This window comes from Lytechinus pictus, chromosome 7 (genome assembly GCF_037042905.1).
Source record: "Lytechinus pictus isolate F3 Inbred chromosome 7, Lp3.0, whole genome shotgun sequence".
NCBI classification, from domain to species: Eukaryota; Metazoa; Echinodermata; class Echinoidea; order Temnopleuroida; family Toxopneustidae; genus Lytechinus; species Lytechinus pictus.
In genome coordinates, this window is record NC_087251.1 from 20,011,319 (window position 1) to 20,026,786 (window position 15,468).

The 15,468-nt window shown below is 37.0% G+C and overlaps 1 protein-coding gene across 1 annotated transcript in view; it reads right to left on the reverse strand.

Moving 5' to 3' along the window:
- LOC129265422 (CLK4-associating serine/arginine rich protein-like) overlaps window positions 1–14,284 on the reverse strand; it is a 31,596-nt gene extending 17,312 nt beyond the window's left edge. The window contains exons 1-4 of the mRNA XM_064102168.1: window positions 14,024–14,284; window positions 1,945–2,042; window positions 1,243–1,415; window positions 625–709 (exon numbers count right to left, since the gene is read on the reverse strand). Of these exons, the coding sequence (XP_063958238.1) occupies window positions 625–709; window positions 1,243–1,415; window positions 1,945–2,042; window positions 14,024–14,122 (455 nt within the window). The 5' untranslated portion in view covers window positions 14,123–14,284. The remainder of the gene's footprint in view (window positions 1–624; window positions 710–1,242; window positions 1,416–1,944; window positions 2,043–14,023) is intronic.
- Between the last annotated feature and the right edge of the window lie 1,184 nt (window positions 14,285–15,468).

Sequence of the window (15,468 nt, forward strand, 5' to 3'; positions counted from 1 at the left end):
AATGACTACAAAATATATCAAGAGATGTTATTTGCAATCTAATCTCCCGTTCTAAAAAAGGATTATTGCCAAAAAATAATAAGATAAAAATAATAATAATTTTTTTTAAATGAAGACTTCCCATCAGATGTAGTGTCATGGCTACCAAAATGCCCCTTCCCCTTTCCTGGGACAATTTCATAAAAAGTTGATATGATAGCAACTCTTGCTGGAATGTCAATTACCATGACAACAGGGGAAATTATGCTACTTGATTGGCTCTTCCAATAAAAGTTGACATTCCAGTAAGAGTTGCTATCACAGCCACTTATTATGAAATGGGGCCGTGAACCTTTAGTGTACACGATTTTTTTTTTAAAGGTCCAGTTGTTCCATCAAGAACATGAAATAAGACATACAGATCAAATGTAAACAAGATATGCCATGAACAGTACAATGAATACACTCTGAAAGTCATGAAATGCCATGAAGGTCTCCTTTTTAAGCTGAGATAGAATACATGTACTGTATAAGCTGAGCATAGCTGAGCATGTGAGTCTAAGCTCATTCTTTAAAAGATCATGCCACCTACAGCAGTTGAGAAAACAAAATAAATCTTGGCCACACTGTCTACATTCATCTTACTTTTCTTTCTCTTCCCCTGGTCTTTTCTGGATATCTGGAAACATCTCCTCTACATAAATTTGATGAAGACACTGCTCCTCAGAGACTGCAGAACAGAGAATAAAATTGACCAGAATAAATTAAAATGGTGCGAGAGCATTCAGATCCCAACGGTTCCTGTGGATTTTCAAAGAATTGTTTGTACAAGCTTCTGTGATGCTGTATTGAAATGTGTTTAGATAACATTTCTTGCATCTATCCCCCCCACCGGGAACTGCATATGCCACTGGAAACAATAATAAGCATATTGTCTTGCAGAACTTGAAATACTACCACTCGAAGACCTGGCTATCCATAGTTAAACCACAACTTTAAGCCAGAGTTTCAATTAAATCAATACGGGCCCTAAAGTTTGAATGAATTAACTGTCCCTGTTTAAATGGTAAGAAGTTATTAATCAATGCTGGCACGGTGGAAACTCGTATAAATATCACCGAAAGGAGACTGTGGTGTTATGGACAGGCTCCTGTTTTACATGTTCTGATTGGGAAAACAACTCAAGGCAAACAAAATTTGCAGTCTTCCTATAATTGGGTGGTCACTAAACCAGGTTTGATTGTAATAAATCAAGAGACATACTTCCAGCATGGTCATTGTGAACGAGAGTGCGATACCGCTCATAGTTGCATTTCTGGTCTTCTCTTATCTCATCCAGTGTTGGAATAGCCGCTGGACGCTGGGGGATATAATCCAAGTGAGCTCGGACATCAAAGCGATCAATCATGTGACTGGAATCACCCTGCCATGGCATCCTGTTTGTAAAGAACATGAAAGGTCAACGGTCATTCAGAATTCACTCCTGTGGAATCAGGACAGGAAGTGCTTCTGCTACTTAGGTTTTCTGACATTTTAATGCACTTAATTACCATTAGTACACAATTTCATATTTTGAATTATAATGGAGACTGAATACTTATTTTCAATAATTATTTTCAGATATAAATTTTTTAAATAATGTTTAAATCAATGGAAAATGTGACTACTCTAAAATAACTTATGCAGTGTAACAGTTTAAGCTGGAAATTATTGATAGAAAGTGCTATCTACATGTATAAAGCAAACTTTCATTAAGCAGTAAGGGGATTTCTTTTAATCAATATCAAATTATATTATTTGGCAAAATATAACTTATTTATATTTTTTACATAAAAATCATTCAATGAAATTTTCTTTGGCAACTACACCATGTATCAATGACTCAATTTCGCAGGCCATAATTTGACCAAAGTAAAATCTGAAGGAATTTATAAATGCTTGACATCATTGTATGAGTATACATACATAGTAAGTGGTCCTTCAGCAGCGGCTGCTACAGCTGGATCCAGGTGAATCTTGGAAGATCTGGCATGGATTCGCAAAAACTGAGTTGGGTCTTGTTTCTAAAATAAAGAAAATAGAACAAATAAAAAAGGTATATATCTAAAATCATTTCTTAAATGAATTCTTAATATAATTTTCTAATCTGTTATTGTATATTAAAAGGAATTATGTTTGCTTGTTGTTTTGTTTCAGAGATAAATGCCTCTTGTGGCAAGAATTTCAAAGTGAATTCTTACAGACAGATGGCTAGCCATCTCGCAGACAGTATGAGGTACCTAATCCCCATAGGCTCTGTGTATTATTCCCCCAAACAAGAGATTAAAACAAGTGGAGTGCCTCTGGCAGTCTCGCCTGCACTACGTGATTCAATATAGCAGCAGTGCTGAATTTAAAAATGACTATGAAATAGTTATTCACAAAAAAACGCCATTCATATAATATGCTACTACGTTCCTGGACCCTAAATGACATTTGACCTTGATCAAGTGACCTACGACAATCAAAGTTAAAACAATCAAAGTTCAGATGGTAATTGAACAAATACCCCCAACATGGTCAAAGTTCATTGACCCCAAATGACCTTTGACCTTGGTCATGGGATCTGAAATTTGCATAGGATGTTCAGTCATACTTGATTTAACTTCATGTACCTTCTTTGTGACCAAGCCAATCATTATGAAGGACATTTGTGATAAACTGAGATTGATTGTGGCCAGTAATTATTCATACTTTGTTAAGATTTTGGAGTGATTTCTGTTGGTGTTCTGTGCATTTTGAGGAAAAATTCATTTTTTGTGATTTTCTGTTTGAAAAGCCACTTTCTGTTTCAAAAGGCTGTTTCCTTGAATTCTGTCCGTTTTAAGTGATCCCGGAAAGTCACTGTCCCTACATAATAGTGGGTATTATAGACGAGAGAAAGGTTATCGATAATCGCTAAGTGACAAAAACATGTGTTTATCGACAAGACTAGCGATAAAGAGGTTATTCATAACAGCACTACATATGAATAACTTTGGTATACAGGGGGCAGATGAAGTACAATGCTGATAAGTGTGGTGTTATGCATATAGGGTTCTACAACCCACATCACACAAGGGCAATTCCACAGGTTGGTGGACATGAGCTTAAAAATTCAAATTCAATATTTTCTTGAATTTTTTAATACTTTAAGTCCTTCATACATGATAGTTTCAGGAACAAAAAATAAAAAGTTTATTTTCATATCTATACTTTGGAAAAAAATGGTCAAAAGTTGTGTCTTCCATTCTGTACCAAAATACAAGAAAAATAGTGAAAAATGAAATATACCACTTTATATATTTCTGAAGTTTAGAAGAGTCAAATTACCTAAAATACACAACAGCTTTTCAAGTAAATTTGTAGTACTCATTCAAAAATGAATATTGCAACCTGGTCAGGTGATGTAACGTGAGTAACCGAAAAAAACTGACTTTGTTTTCTGAGAGAAAAATTCTTCACAGTTAATTGGTGGGATTTTAAATTCTCTTCCTTCAAACAATCTTTGACACAGTGATGACTATCAAAATCATTAAAAAGTACAATTTTTTATAAAAATGATGAAGAAAAACTGTAACGTGAGTAACTTTGTAACGTGAGTAACCATCATGTAATGTGAGTAACCAGTAAAAATGATGCAGTTAGGTAACATTTTCTGTGGGATGTCAAGTTTTAAGTCTCATGGTGAGTTGTGAAGTTATTTTTGATTAATTAAAAGCAAAATGAGGGTACACCTCTTTGATGTGACTCTTTGTTCATCAAAATATCAGTGGTCATACAATCACACAAAAATTGAATATTAGTAGAAGTATTCACAATGCGAGAGTGCATTAGTAAGACTTGGTTTCGATTAACCAAACTTTAAAGAGTGTTCGTACAACACATTGAATGTCCTTACCTGTAACCCTATCTAGGCTGGGGTATTTTGGGAGTTAATATGGCCCGGGGGGGGGGGGGGGGGTGGGGCCTCCCAGGCCCCCCTTGAGATCTCGGCCATTGGCTGCACGATCACGCCGAAAATTTGCACGCAGGTTGTCTTGGACATAATCTACAATACTATACAGTAATTTATTTCATTCAAATTGGTATTAAGCAATTATGCTAATTTATGCATAATAAGTAAGCAGAATCATACTTTTCCCTCTTACTTCCTAATAAAGCTCCAATTGTTCCAATTTTTTGTATAAAATCTCTCTTTTTGATGTTCCTAGCAATGAATTTTACACACATTGAATTTTTAATGACATTTGTGTTGTTAACTATACATGGACAAAATGTAACGTGAGTAACCGTAACGTGAGTAACCATATTATCTGCACCCCAAGTAAAAACCATGTGTTCTTTATTTTTTTAATTATGTACAAAGTTTGTCTCCCTAATATACTTCTTTGAAATGGATATAATCAACTTTCATAAAAGCCTTGTATGAGGAGACTTTTCACTTATGTCGACTTTTCATTTTATGCATGTCCAAATCATGTAACGTGAGTAACCGACACATTCCAAAGATTTGCCAGGAGCATAATAAAATTTCCCAAGTTTTGTTTTTATACAAAGGATAGTCAGACTGTGTACTTTGTTGTGATAAGGAGATGTTTAGTTCCTATCAATAATAATGGAGTTACAGCTCCAAGTATGAGTCAAGGTGTCTCCAAATGTAACGTGAGTAACCGTGGAATAGCCCACAAATTGTATGGGGAAATGAGTCTTCGAGAAACCACTGAAGAAAAGGTTCTTGGTGTATGGATACATAATTCTCTCAAGGTCTCAACCCGATGTGCCGCGGCTGCCAAGAAAGCTAATAGTTTTGGGAATGATAAAAAGGAACTTCACAGTAGAGATGTGATTCTAAAACTACAAATCCCTTGTCAAGCTACATTTGGACTACTGTACGCAAGCTTGGTGTCCATATCTATCTAAAGATATTCAAGTTCTTGAAAAGGTGCAGGCTAGGGCTACATGTACCAAACTCATACCCAACTGAAGAGATCTACCCTATGAATCAAGATTGAAAAGAGTAAACCTCACAACATTGGAACATAGGCGGAAGAGGGGTGATCTTATATTGAAGCCTATAATGTCACAGATCAATAACATCAATCCAGACTTCATGTTCAAGAAAGCAACGCATCAGAGTACCAGAGGTCATTCTCAAAAGCTCAAAAAAACTCATTCCAGACTGGAAATCAGGAAACATTTCTTTAGCAAGAGTTATTGATAGCTGGAATAAACTCCCTGAAGAAGCCATCAAATCGTCCACACTCCTTTAAACAGAGACTATCAAACTTGGGTTATTAACCCTTTCCATGCGTACTTCGCACGTATGCACACTTGGTGCCGTGCGAACTTCGCATTTCACGCTCAAGCAAACAATGCATTGTTTCCCTCCCTGAAAAGAATTCAGCACAGAGGGGTTCGTGGCCCAGCGCACAAAGAGTTAATGGGCTACAAAGCCCCCAAACCCTGCCACTCCAATATCTATCTTCATGAACATGGAAGTCTGGAGCTTCAAGGTATGTATGAAATTGGTGTCATATGAAAGCTGAATATAAGCTGTATTAGGGGTGATAGTATAAGCTTTATGCATATCAACTTGAGTAATTTTGCTCAATAAAATAAATGAAACAAGGGTTATTGAGGGGTGTTGGAAGCGGTACACATTACAAGCAACTCTATGGGATTAATTGCCAGTATCAAACATGCATAACTTTGGTTTCCAGGGGGCTGGACCTTTGACTTTGGTCTAATTTTACAGCTAAATATTAGAGGTATGATAATACACCTCTATAGTACACAAAATACAATTTATTAATTTATTATGATTTATTAGAAATTTAAGGTAAAAACTGTTTAAGAATGTTGGTTTTCGATATTTGAAATTAGCATAAATTTGCATATCAAAATTACCTTAATGAAATTATTGAATCCCCTTTAGTTATATTTTGAAAGGGAATTTCTTTAGCAATACTAATTAATGATATGGACAAAGAGAATACAAATATGGATGTCTAAAATAAAGTACACTGGGGTCCTTAAGATTTGAACATTTACATAATCTATAAAATGTGAGCAGTTCAACCTAACTCATTTCTTAATGCTATTTTATGGAATCCTCATGAAATTTCCTTTCAGAAAAATATAGTTTTGTATGGATAGGCTGAATATTTTCAAAGTTATGACCATATTTATACTGATAGGTTCACTATCATTAGATAAAAAAGTGTATAGAAGACTGGAGAATGTTATGATATATCAATATCTATTTTTCTTGTATCTTGTCTAACTGGTTTCTTCTGCAGAGGGTCAGCCCATCTTTTTTCCTTTTGTATTCTTTTCTTGTGTTTCTTTTACCTTTGTCATGTTTTATTCTTCTTCCATCATATATCACTTAATTATATTGTTGTTAGTTTATTAGACTTGATAATTGTACATTCAAGCAATGTATTCTATTATTTTGTGTGTGTTTTTTGTCATTGATTAGTTTCAGTTTTTTTTTTCTTTTTAGTTGTTTTGTTTTTTTAGTTTTAAAGATATTACATGTATGCACTGAATACTATTTAGTCAAGTACTTGAAACAAAGGAGACTCTAGCCTTACAAGCCCTGCTTTTTCAGGGGTTCTCCTGGTCTTTCGTTCAATATATTATTCGCTATTTGCTGTGTTTCTTTTTTCTACTGTAACAATGGTTTATGATTAATTGATTTGCATTTGTAGAATGTTAAATCACACTTGTAAGACAAAATGTATGTGCAGAAAGAAAGACAAATAAATATCTCATCTTATCTTATTAGGGCGACGTAACACAAATCAAATGGTGCAAGTTCAAGATGCATGACCATATATTCAGCTTTAAAATGATACAAATTTCATGGCAATATCTCTTCGTTCAACTGAGATATTGTATCGTAAACCAAATGAAAATTGAAAAAAACGTAACAAAACCACCTTTTTGTGGGGCGAGTTCAAGACGCATCGCCACACTGAAAAAGGTCAGCATAAAGCAAGCTGATTTAGGGGGGAAAAAGCACAATTTTGGGGGCAGATTCAGCCTGCAAAAAAAATGTGATCTGATTTGATTTTCAACTCATATTTAGAACGTATGGAAAGAGAAAATGCAGAAGCTACTTCTGATGCTCAGGACAAGTTTATAGGATCATTAGAAATGAGGATTAAGAGGGAAATTGCAGACCCTTATTTTTGTGTGCGTTGAGATTGCCATTTCTTATAGAAGCTTAAAAGTGCCACCCAGATGTTCATATAATCATCTCGTCATGTCTACATCTCTTAGGGAAAAGGATAAGATGACGAGATCCAAGATCTCGTCACGTCTACATCCAGACCTGCCAACCTCTGGGAATGAAAAACTGTATTCTGTGATAAAAAAAACTGTATTTTTTCCCCAAAAAAGTGTATTTCATAAAAAAATGCTTGGCGCACTCGCTCATCGCGGCGCTCAAGCTGCATGCAAGCTAAAATGCGCACTGCTCTTGCAGATGAAAAAAAAAACATTAAAACATGTGTATATCTTCACCCTGGTTTGAACAAAATGATTGAAAAAAAAAAGTTACCTGAAATTACATTGATCTAATAACCATATTTGTGCACGTTTTATGAAATAGAGACATATAGAGATTATTTTCTAAATAAATTACGATTTAGTTTAAAAAAAACAAAAAACGTACTGCCGTATTTTGGTTGCAAAAACGTCATGTCTACATCTTTTAGAAGAGATGATCAGATGGCAAGATCTTGGATCTCGTCATGTCTAGATCTACATCTATTAGAATAGAAGATCAGATGACAAGATCTTGGATCTCGTCATGTCTGCATCTTTTAGAAGAGACGAGCTGATGGCAAGATCTTGGATCCAAGAATTTTTGATATCCTGAGGATAACTGAACATTCTAAGCACTTTTTGTAATCATGAACTGGATGGCTATCTACATGTATAAACAATTGATGCGAGCACGTAGCGCGAGCTGCAAATTTTTTATTTACACAGGATTTGTATCTCGCTAAAACAAATAATGAAAACTTTAATCGCCAGAAGCATAGGCCTATTGACTTGCACATTGGATTTTTTAGCCCCATGTGAACAGATAGTTTACTCTTATCTCAGTCAACAGTTACTGCGAGCGCGAGCGACACTTTTAATTTTATATAATGACCTCAAAGATTTATGTTAGTGACAAAAATTGTAAGGAGTTAACAGTGAATGGATGACAAAATTTTCAAAATTTGAAGAACGAAAAAGCTATTTTGGAGCACTTTGCAGCTTTAGCAGGATGCTTATGACATTTACTATACATTTTCCTTATTTTTCAAAATTTCAGGGGTGCGGGCAGCTCACTGGGGGCAAATGCTCCCTGTGCCTCCCCCTTGGTGCAGCCACTGGTCTAGGGCGGAGCCCCCACAACCTTGTGATATCTTTAAACATTGCAGATGGCCACTGTTTTATCAAATCGCGGGTACATACACAACACATATTAGCCTACTGTAACTTCAGTAACTGGGGATAATATACAAAATATTTTGAGGTAGCACAACATAGCAAATGTAAAAAAATATGTAAAAGTCGCCAGCAAGCGAAGCAAGCCTGAAAAATTTGGCCTTGTAAAATGATTTTGAAATTAAATTCTACTTTACATGTGATAGTAACTTCGGAAATTTAGCCATTTGAAGTAAACATTAAGAGGCTTTTTACAGTAAATCTAGCCAGCGTAAATCTTTACATCGGTTATGACATACTAGTAATAGGGTCGATATGGGGATATAACTAGCCTTTGGCTAGGATTTTTTTGTCCTGATTGCGACCATTATTGCATAAAATTTAGCAAGCTTAATAGATGCCATCTACCTTTCTTCCCGTTCTTTATATTTTTCAATCCTCAGCAGCCCAGTCGTATTATTAAGTTTTTCTCTTTTCTTCTTGTCCTTTTCTTCCGATATTCTGATTTTCCAATAGAGATAAGTGCCCAAATATTGGACACTTAAGCATAATTGGACCAAAACAAAAATACAATCATTGAATCAAGTAAAAATCATGTTTATTTCTGTAGTACAAATGTTGAATATTAATGTCATAAAAACAGAATTGAAAAAATTATGGTAAATGGAAATTATTTACTTACTAGCAGAAGCTTGTTTTTTGCCAAAAATTGGATGCAGTTTTCAAATATGGGACGCGTAGAGTTGTGTGCCACGATCAATTTCGGCGATTTAAATCGCGCTCTAGACCCCAAAATTTTTACTTAATTGTTGATCAAATATTTTATTTTAGCTGCGTAAATGCCGATTTTAATCATTACTATCAATAATTTTGGTATAAAAATATTGATAATTTACTTACCAAACGGACCTCTTTCGACTCCGAACATCGGACGACTTCGCTTATTTGCTCGCGACTTCGTTCTGAAAACGAGCGTGCGCGCGCGTCAACAGCATGCATTTCCAATTCAATCAGCCGATATGTCCGATGTTTGGGATCGTGCCATATTTGGAAGCGTGTTGAATTTCCCGCCGTAAGGAACCCCCGCGGAGGCCATTGCAGATTTTTTTTTGCGATAGATCGAACAAGTGCAATCTCGGCAGCGATATTTCCGGCGGAAATCTCTTCCCCTTACAAGATTTTTTTTGGTCATCGATCTTTTGGAGTCCATAATTAGCGAGGGTCATATGAATCTCTGGAAGTCAAAATCATGGATTTTACCCCTGGATTTACCCCCTGAAAGATTTTTTTTAGCAGCAACTTGGATCTACTGTGTATGCAGTTCAATAGCAGGTACATGTATGTTCATGTATCTTATGCATGCAAGGCCCCTGACAGTGCGGGTCCCTGTAGTTATGGGGAGGGAGTTGAAGTCATTTTCGTCTGATATTTGGAACCGTCTGATGTTTTGGATCTTTACTCTATAGGCCTACCTTTTGGCTCTACCTTCACTTCCTGTTTCTTTTTGCCTCTTTCTCAAATTTTCCCGCCATTGTTGCCCTCGAGTCATATATCCCTCTCTTGCTAATCATGCTCATGTTCACTCAAGGGTTCATTACCATCCTGTCTGTGGGGAATCTATGGTATACCGGAATCTACAGGTAGGACTATGGTATGCCAATGCTGTACACAGCACACACTTTAAGACATCATTAAAATATCACTTTTGTGACCAAAATACTAATTTCCATACAGTTGCAATTTATTTTTCATTAGAAACTTGGGGGTAACTTTTGTATTCACCAGAGCACTCGAAAACTTGAATTTTTGGCATATTATTGTGTACACCCTCTATTGGTGGAAAGTAGATCTAATATGGCAAGACAATTGTCATTTTTTTCAATCTCTATTTTTAATTAAGAAAAAATAATTCAAAGAATCAAATTTACTTAAAAACCAAGTTATATGATGAATGGCTGTAATGGAAACTGACAGTGTCAAAAAATCAGGCATTTGTCCCAAAGAAAAAGAGAAAATGAGCCAAACATTGCCAACCTTATTTCACCACACAGGGAGTAGTAACAGAGAACAAGGTTATATCATGACCTTGTTCATTGAATGAGTGGCTCATGTTATTATTTCAGGATATTTTGTACTTCCTCACATGTTCTTCTTTCCTTCCTTTTCCTGCTTAACTTCCTTTTTCCCTATAAAAAAATTATGTTTTCTTTCCCTTACTTTTCATCATTCCCTTTTCCTTTCCTCTTTTTCTTTCTTTCTCTCTTTCTCCCTTTTTTTTTATTTTCCAGGTGAAATCCGCCAGGGGGGCAGCTTACCCCATCTACCCACCCCCCGCCTGTTACGCCACTGTGCATTAGCGCCAACCACCTAACCTGCCTAGCCTTGAGGACTCCCATGATGATGTTTTTTTAATATTTTGACATATACTTCTTCATCATGGAGCCTTGACACTCTTCCCATAGACGCAGAATCGAGACCTGGACACCCGGATGGATTTCCCTAGGAAATCCATAGACTAATTAAAGTTAGACATAACGTTAGTTAGAGGGTGAAATCGGTTGGTACGGGTGAATTTTATTTATATTTGAACCTTCAAACGCCTAATGCGTAAGAAGGTTCCAAAAATTGATTAATAAAAAAGTGAAAATTTTAAGGTTTCTTACCAGACCGATCTCGTGTAGATCCCTCAATCCGTTTGTCAACAAAGCAAATACAGTAGGTCTGACCCTTGAACCGCTTTGTTATGACGTACATTCGATTAGCGATGTTACAAAATGCCGTTTTGAAGAACAATTTATAGATACAAATTATTATTAATCAAATACTAAAATTTGATACGTGATTATAAATAATAATTTATAATCACGTATTAAATTTTAGTATTTGTTAAATAATAATTTGTATCTATAAATTGTTTATAATCACGTATTAAATTTAAGTATTTGTTAAATAATAATTTGTATCTATAAATTGTTCTTCAAAACGGCATTTTGTAACATCGCTAAACGAGTGCACGTCATAACGAAGCGATTCAAGGGTCAGACCTAGTATTGTATTTGCTTTGTTGACAAACGGATCGAGGGATCTACACGAGATCGGTCTGGTAATAAACCTTAAAAGTTTCTCTTTTTTATTAACCAAATTTTGGAACCTTCATATGCATTAGGAGTTTGAAGGTTCAAATATCAATAAAATTCCCCTGTACAAAACGATTTCACCCTCTAACGTTATGTCTAATTTATGTTGTTGTTGTTGTTGTTTGTTGTGGGTCGTTTCCACACCCAAATGATCTCCTCGGTATACTCTCAGTGTGTCTGTCACAAGGTTGATGAGCTGCTAGGTACTATTTGCTTAGATACTGGTGCTAGTTGGCATTGGTGCTTTTGATGAAGCGAGCCAAAGAAGATGCTATTATAGATTGCATTTGGGGTGACAATTAGGGGTTAGTCCCAAGGAGGGAAAAGAGGGATATATCTCGAAGATAGGAGGGGGTGCTTGTCCTTTGATATCCAACGTCAATGGATTGCATCATCTCCTCTCTATGCGACTTGTGGAGTGGGCAGTGAAGAAGGACATGTTCAATTGTCTGCCTGTCATGTTCACAGTTGTATGTGGGTGTAGGGCATACACGAGGGAGTACTCTGTGCATATGGTCTCTGAGCTTAGTCTGTCCAGTTAGCATCCTCATGATCTTGACCTTTGTTGACCTTTCATATTTACTGGAGGCTTTCTTTCTAGTAACATTTGGCTGAAGCTGATAGGTCCATCTACCCTTGGTGGTTATATTCCATCGCCTTTGCCAGAGTCTTACAGTGTTCTTCTTGATGTTCTTGGTGATACTTGCATATGAAGTGGATGAAGAGGGAGGTGGAGCATTGCGTGCATGGTAAGCAGCCTCCTTTGCCAGTCTGTCTGCAATTACATTTCCATGAATTTCAGCATGACCTGCAATCCAAGTTCTAGTTACAGAACTTCCTCTATTGTGTAGAGGAATCTAATTTATACTAATAGCCTACATGGTCTATGGATTTCTACCTAGGGAAATCCATCCGGGTGTCAGGTCTCGCTTCTGCGTCTATGGGAAGAGTGTCAAGGCTCCATGATGAAGAAGTATATGTCAAAATATTAAAAAACATCATCATGGAGTCCTCAAGGACAAGGCTATAACTAACCCAGGGAGCGACAGCCCACGAAGCGGGCCGGCGCCCAGGAGCTCACCGTGTATTTACCCTACCTCAGGCGATGTTCGTGCAGGCTCCACTCCACTTCACTACCGCTACACTACCCTCCACCTACCCGAACATCGGGACAGTGAACTAGATCGGATATTCCGAGTCATAAAAGGTGGGATGGCAATTATGGGTATCGTAAAAATTAAAGAAAAAAATTATAACGAGGGATATGAATGACTTAATATCTTACTCTGCACCCGTATTTTACTCCGTGTCCATCCTACGGTTATCCTCAAAATTGGTGATTTTGGGCCAGTATCTTTTTCCTCACACATATTATTCACAGCCTATTTCAAAACATCGCATGCGATCGCGATCGATCAGCGATGAGGTATATTTACCCATACTCACGGGACAAGGGTAGATTATGGTCAAAATATCTAACAAGATAAATTGTAAAAACAGAAATTATGCACTTACCACGATTATATGGATGAAGGTCTATCGAGTGGTAGAATCCTGACATCGAGGCACAGACTGGAACCTCAAAAAAAGAAAAGTTCTCTCCTTTTACCCCAGTCTGGATCGGCCATTTTGTTATGATTCATAATCATATTCATAACAAAAATGGCCGATCGAGACTGGGGTAGGAGAGAACTTTTCGTTTTTTGAGGTTCGCCCAGTCTGTGTCTCGATGTCAGGATTCTACCACTCGATAGACCTTCATCCATATTATAATTGTGGTAAGTGCATAATTTCTGTTTTCACAATTTATCTTGCTAGATATTTTGACCATAATCTAGGCCCTACCCTTGTCCCGTGAGTATGGGTAAATACACGGTGAGCTCCTGGGCGCCGGCCCGCTTCGCGCGGGCCGGCGCTCCCTGGGTTAGGCTATAACCTGCCCTGGCCTGGGTTAGCTGGACATGCTGGACGCCGGAACTCAGGGGCCGATTGCACGAAAGGGTCTTTCCAAGGACCGTCTTTCGTGTCGCCCATCTTTTATGATATGCCATGTGAATCGCATTTCAAATAAATTATCTGCAAATATATTTTATTTGTTCGTTAAAATAAACAAAATATTTGTTTATAAAATGATGTGATATCTCATGAAATTGTATAAAATTTGATTTAAAAGCAAGCTTACGAATTTTATTTGTTTATCATAAATTTCAGAAACACCCCGCTTATAGCGCATCATAAAAGATGGGCGACACGAAAGACGGTCCTTGGATTTGGAAAGACCCTTTCGTGCAATCGGCCCCCGGCCGAGATTCTCCCAATAGTCCGAGTGAAGTCTAACTCTAACTTAAGGCCTTACGGGTCGGGGCGCGGCGCTAGTCCTCACTCCTAGAGTCCTACATCTACGTACCGGTACCGGTACGGTACCGTAGTCTACTTACGATTTTTTCGTAGTATTCTCGACGCCTCTCTGCTCTTTTCTTGTAATCTACCATCATTCCACGGATTAACCGTTCTTGCCTCCTTGCTTCGTGCCACATACTGATGTTTATGTGTTTCTGATGGAAAGCTGAAAAACCTAAACAAAGTTCACTTCAACGATTCTAAATGTTGCAAACAAGCGCCATATTTCTCACCAACTTCGGTTTTTTTTATTTTACGTACCGCCGCGGTATATAGATCTAGAGCAAGAGATGGCGCTAGACTCAAACCTGACTCAGTCTTACCGGTATATTCTTCTCCGGCCTTCCTTCTCCTCCTCCTCCTCCCATGGGCGGAAATCTCTCCTTGAAGGTAGGGGGGGGGGAGACACAATTCAGTTTCTGTTTTTATGTTCTACAGAATTACTAACTCAAACACACACACACACATACACACACACATATATATACATATATATATATATATATATATATATATATATGGCAGTGTATCCTATTGCCGGACACCTTTATTTCAGTGCTTTAAAAATGACAACTAGAGGAAATACAATCAAGAAAAAATCGCACTTGCTATTCCAAATATTATATGAAAATTATTAATATGATAAAATTATTTGATATTTACCAACCATTTTCTTTGCATCACACTTGCCGCATACCCCTCCACGAAAAACAATTATTTTCGTGCGCGACAAATTACATCATGATTCCGGACGCGCGCCAGACGGGTGAAGATATCCTTGATTATAATGATGTAAGAACAAATTTCTGTGATTTTTTTTTCTTCTTATATCATATCATGAATAAATTCTAACTTTTTGTTTGCTTTTTTTATATCGAATCTGAGCAGATGTTGGTAATAAATTCGTGTTTGATAACTTAATTTATTTTTTATTTTTTGGTTAGCTGCATGTTTCATGGCACTTTCCAGTGCTCGTTCGTATCGTGACGCTCATCAAGTTCTATCGATGCGCTGCCGATCGTCGACGGCTCTACTCACGGTAAACCTCGCGCACGGTACCTTGAGAACTAGCCGTCGACGATCACCCACAATACACCTCACCTCATCATTCGATCGAAGGAGCCGACGAGATTGACATTCGGCACTGAATCAGGCCCATATTTCCGTTAGAAAATATATAAATTGTTAATGTAAAACTATGTTATATGATATTTTAAGCATTTTCTGTCATTTTAGAGATAAATAAGGTAAAAGTTTGATTTTTTCGCCTTGTTTTTGCAATCTTGTTCTATGTATATTGATCTGTGAAAATGAATTGTGAAAGTCTTACGGTACGAAATTGTTTTCGAACGCATTTATATGCGCGTCCGGAATCACAATGGTGTCCGGTAATACAATACGTGACTATACATATTTCGAAGAGGGGAGGTATTCCTAACTAAAGATGAAAGGCCTCAATAAAATTATGCGAGCGCGAGTCCAA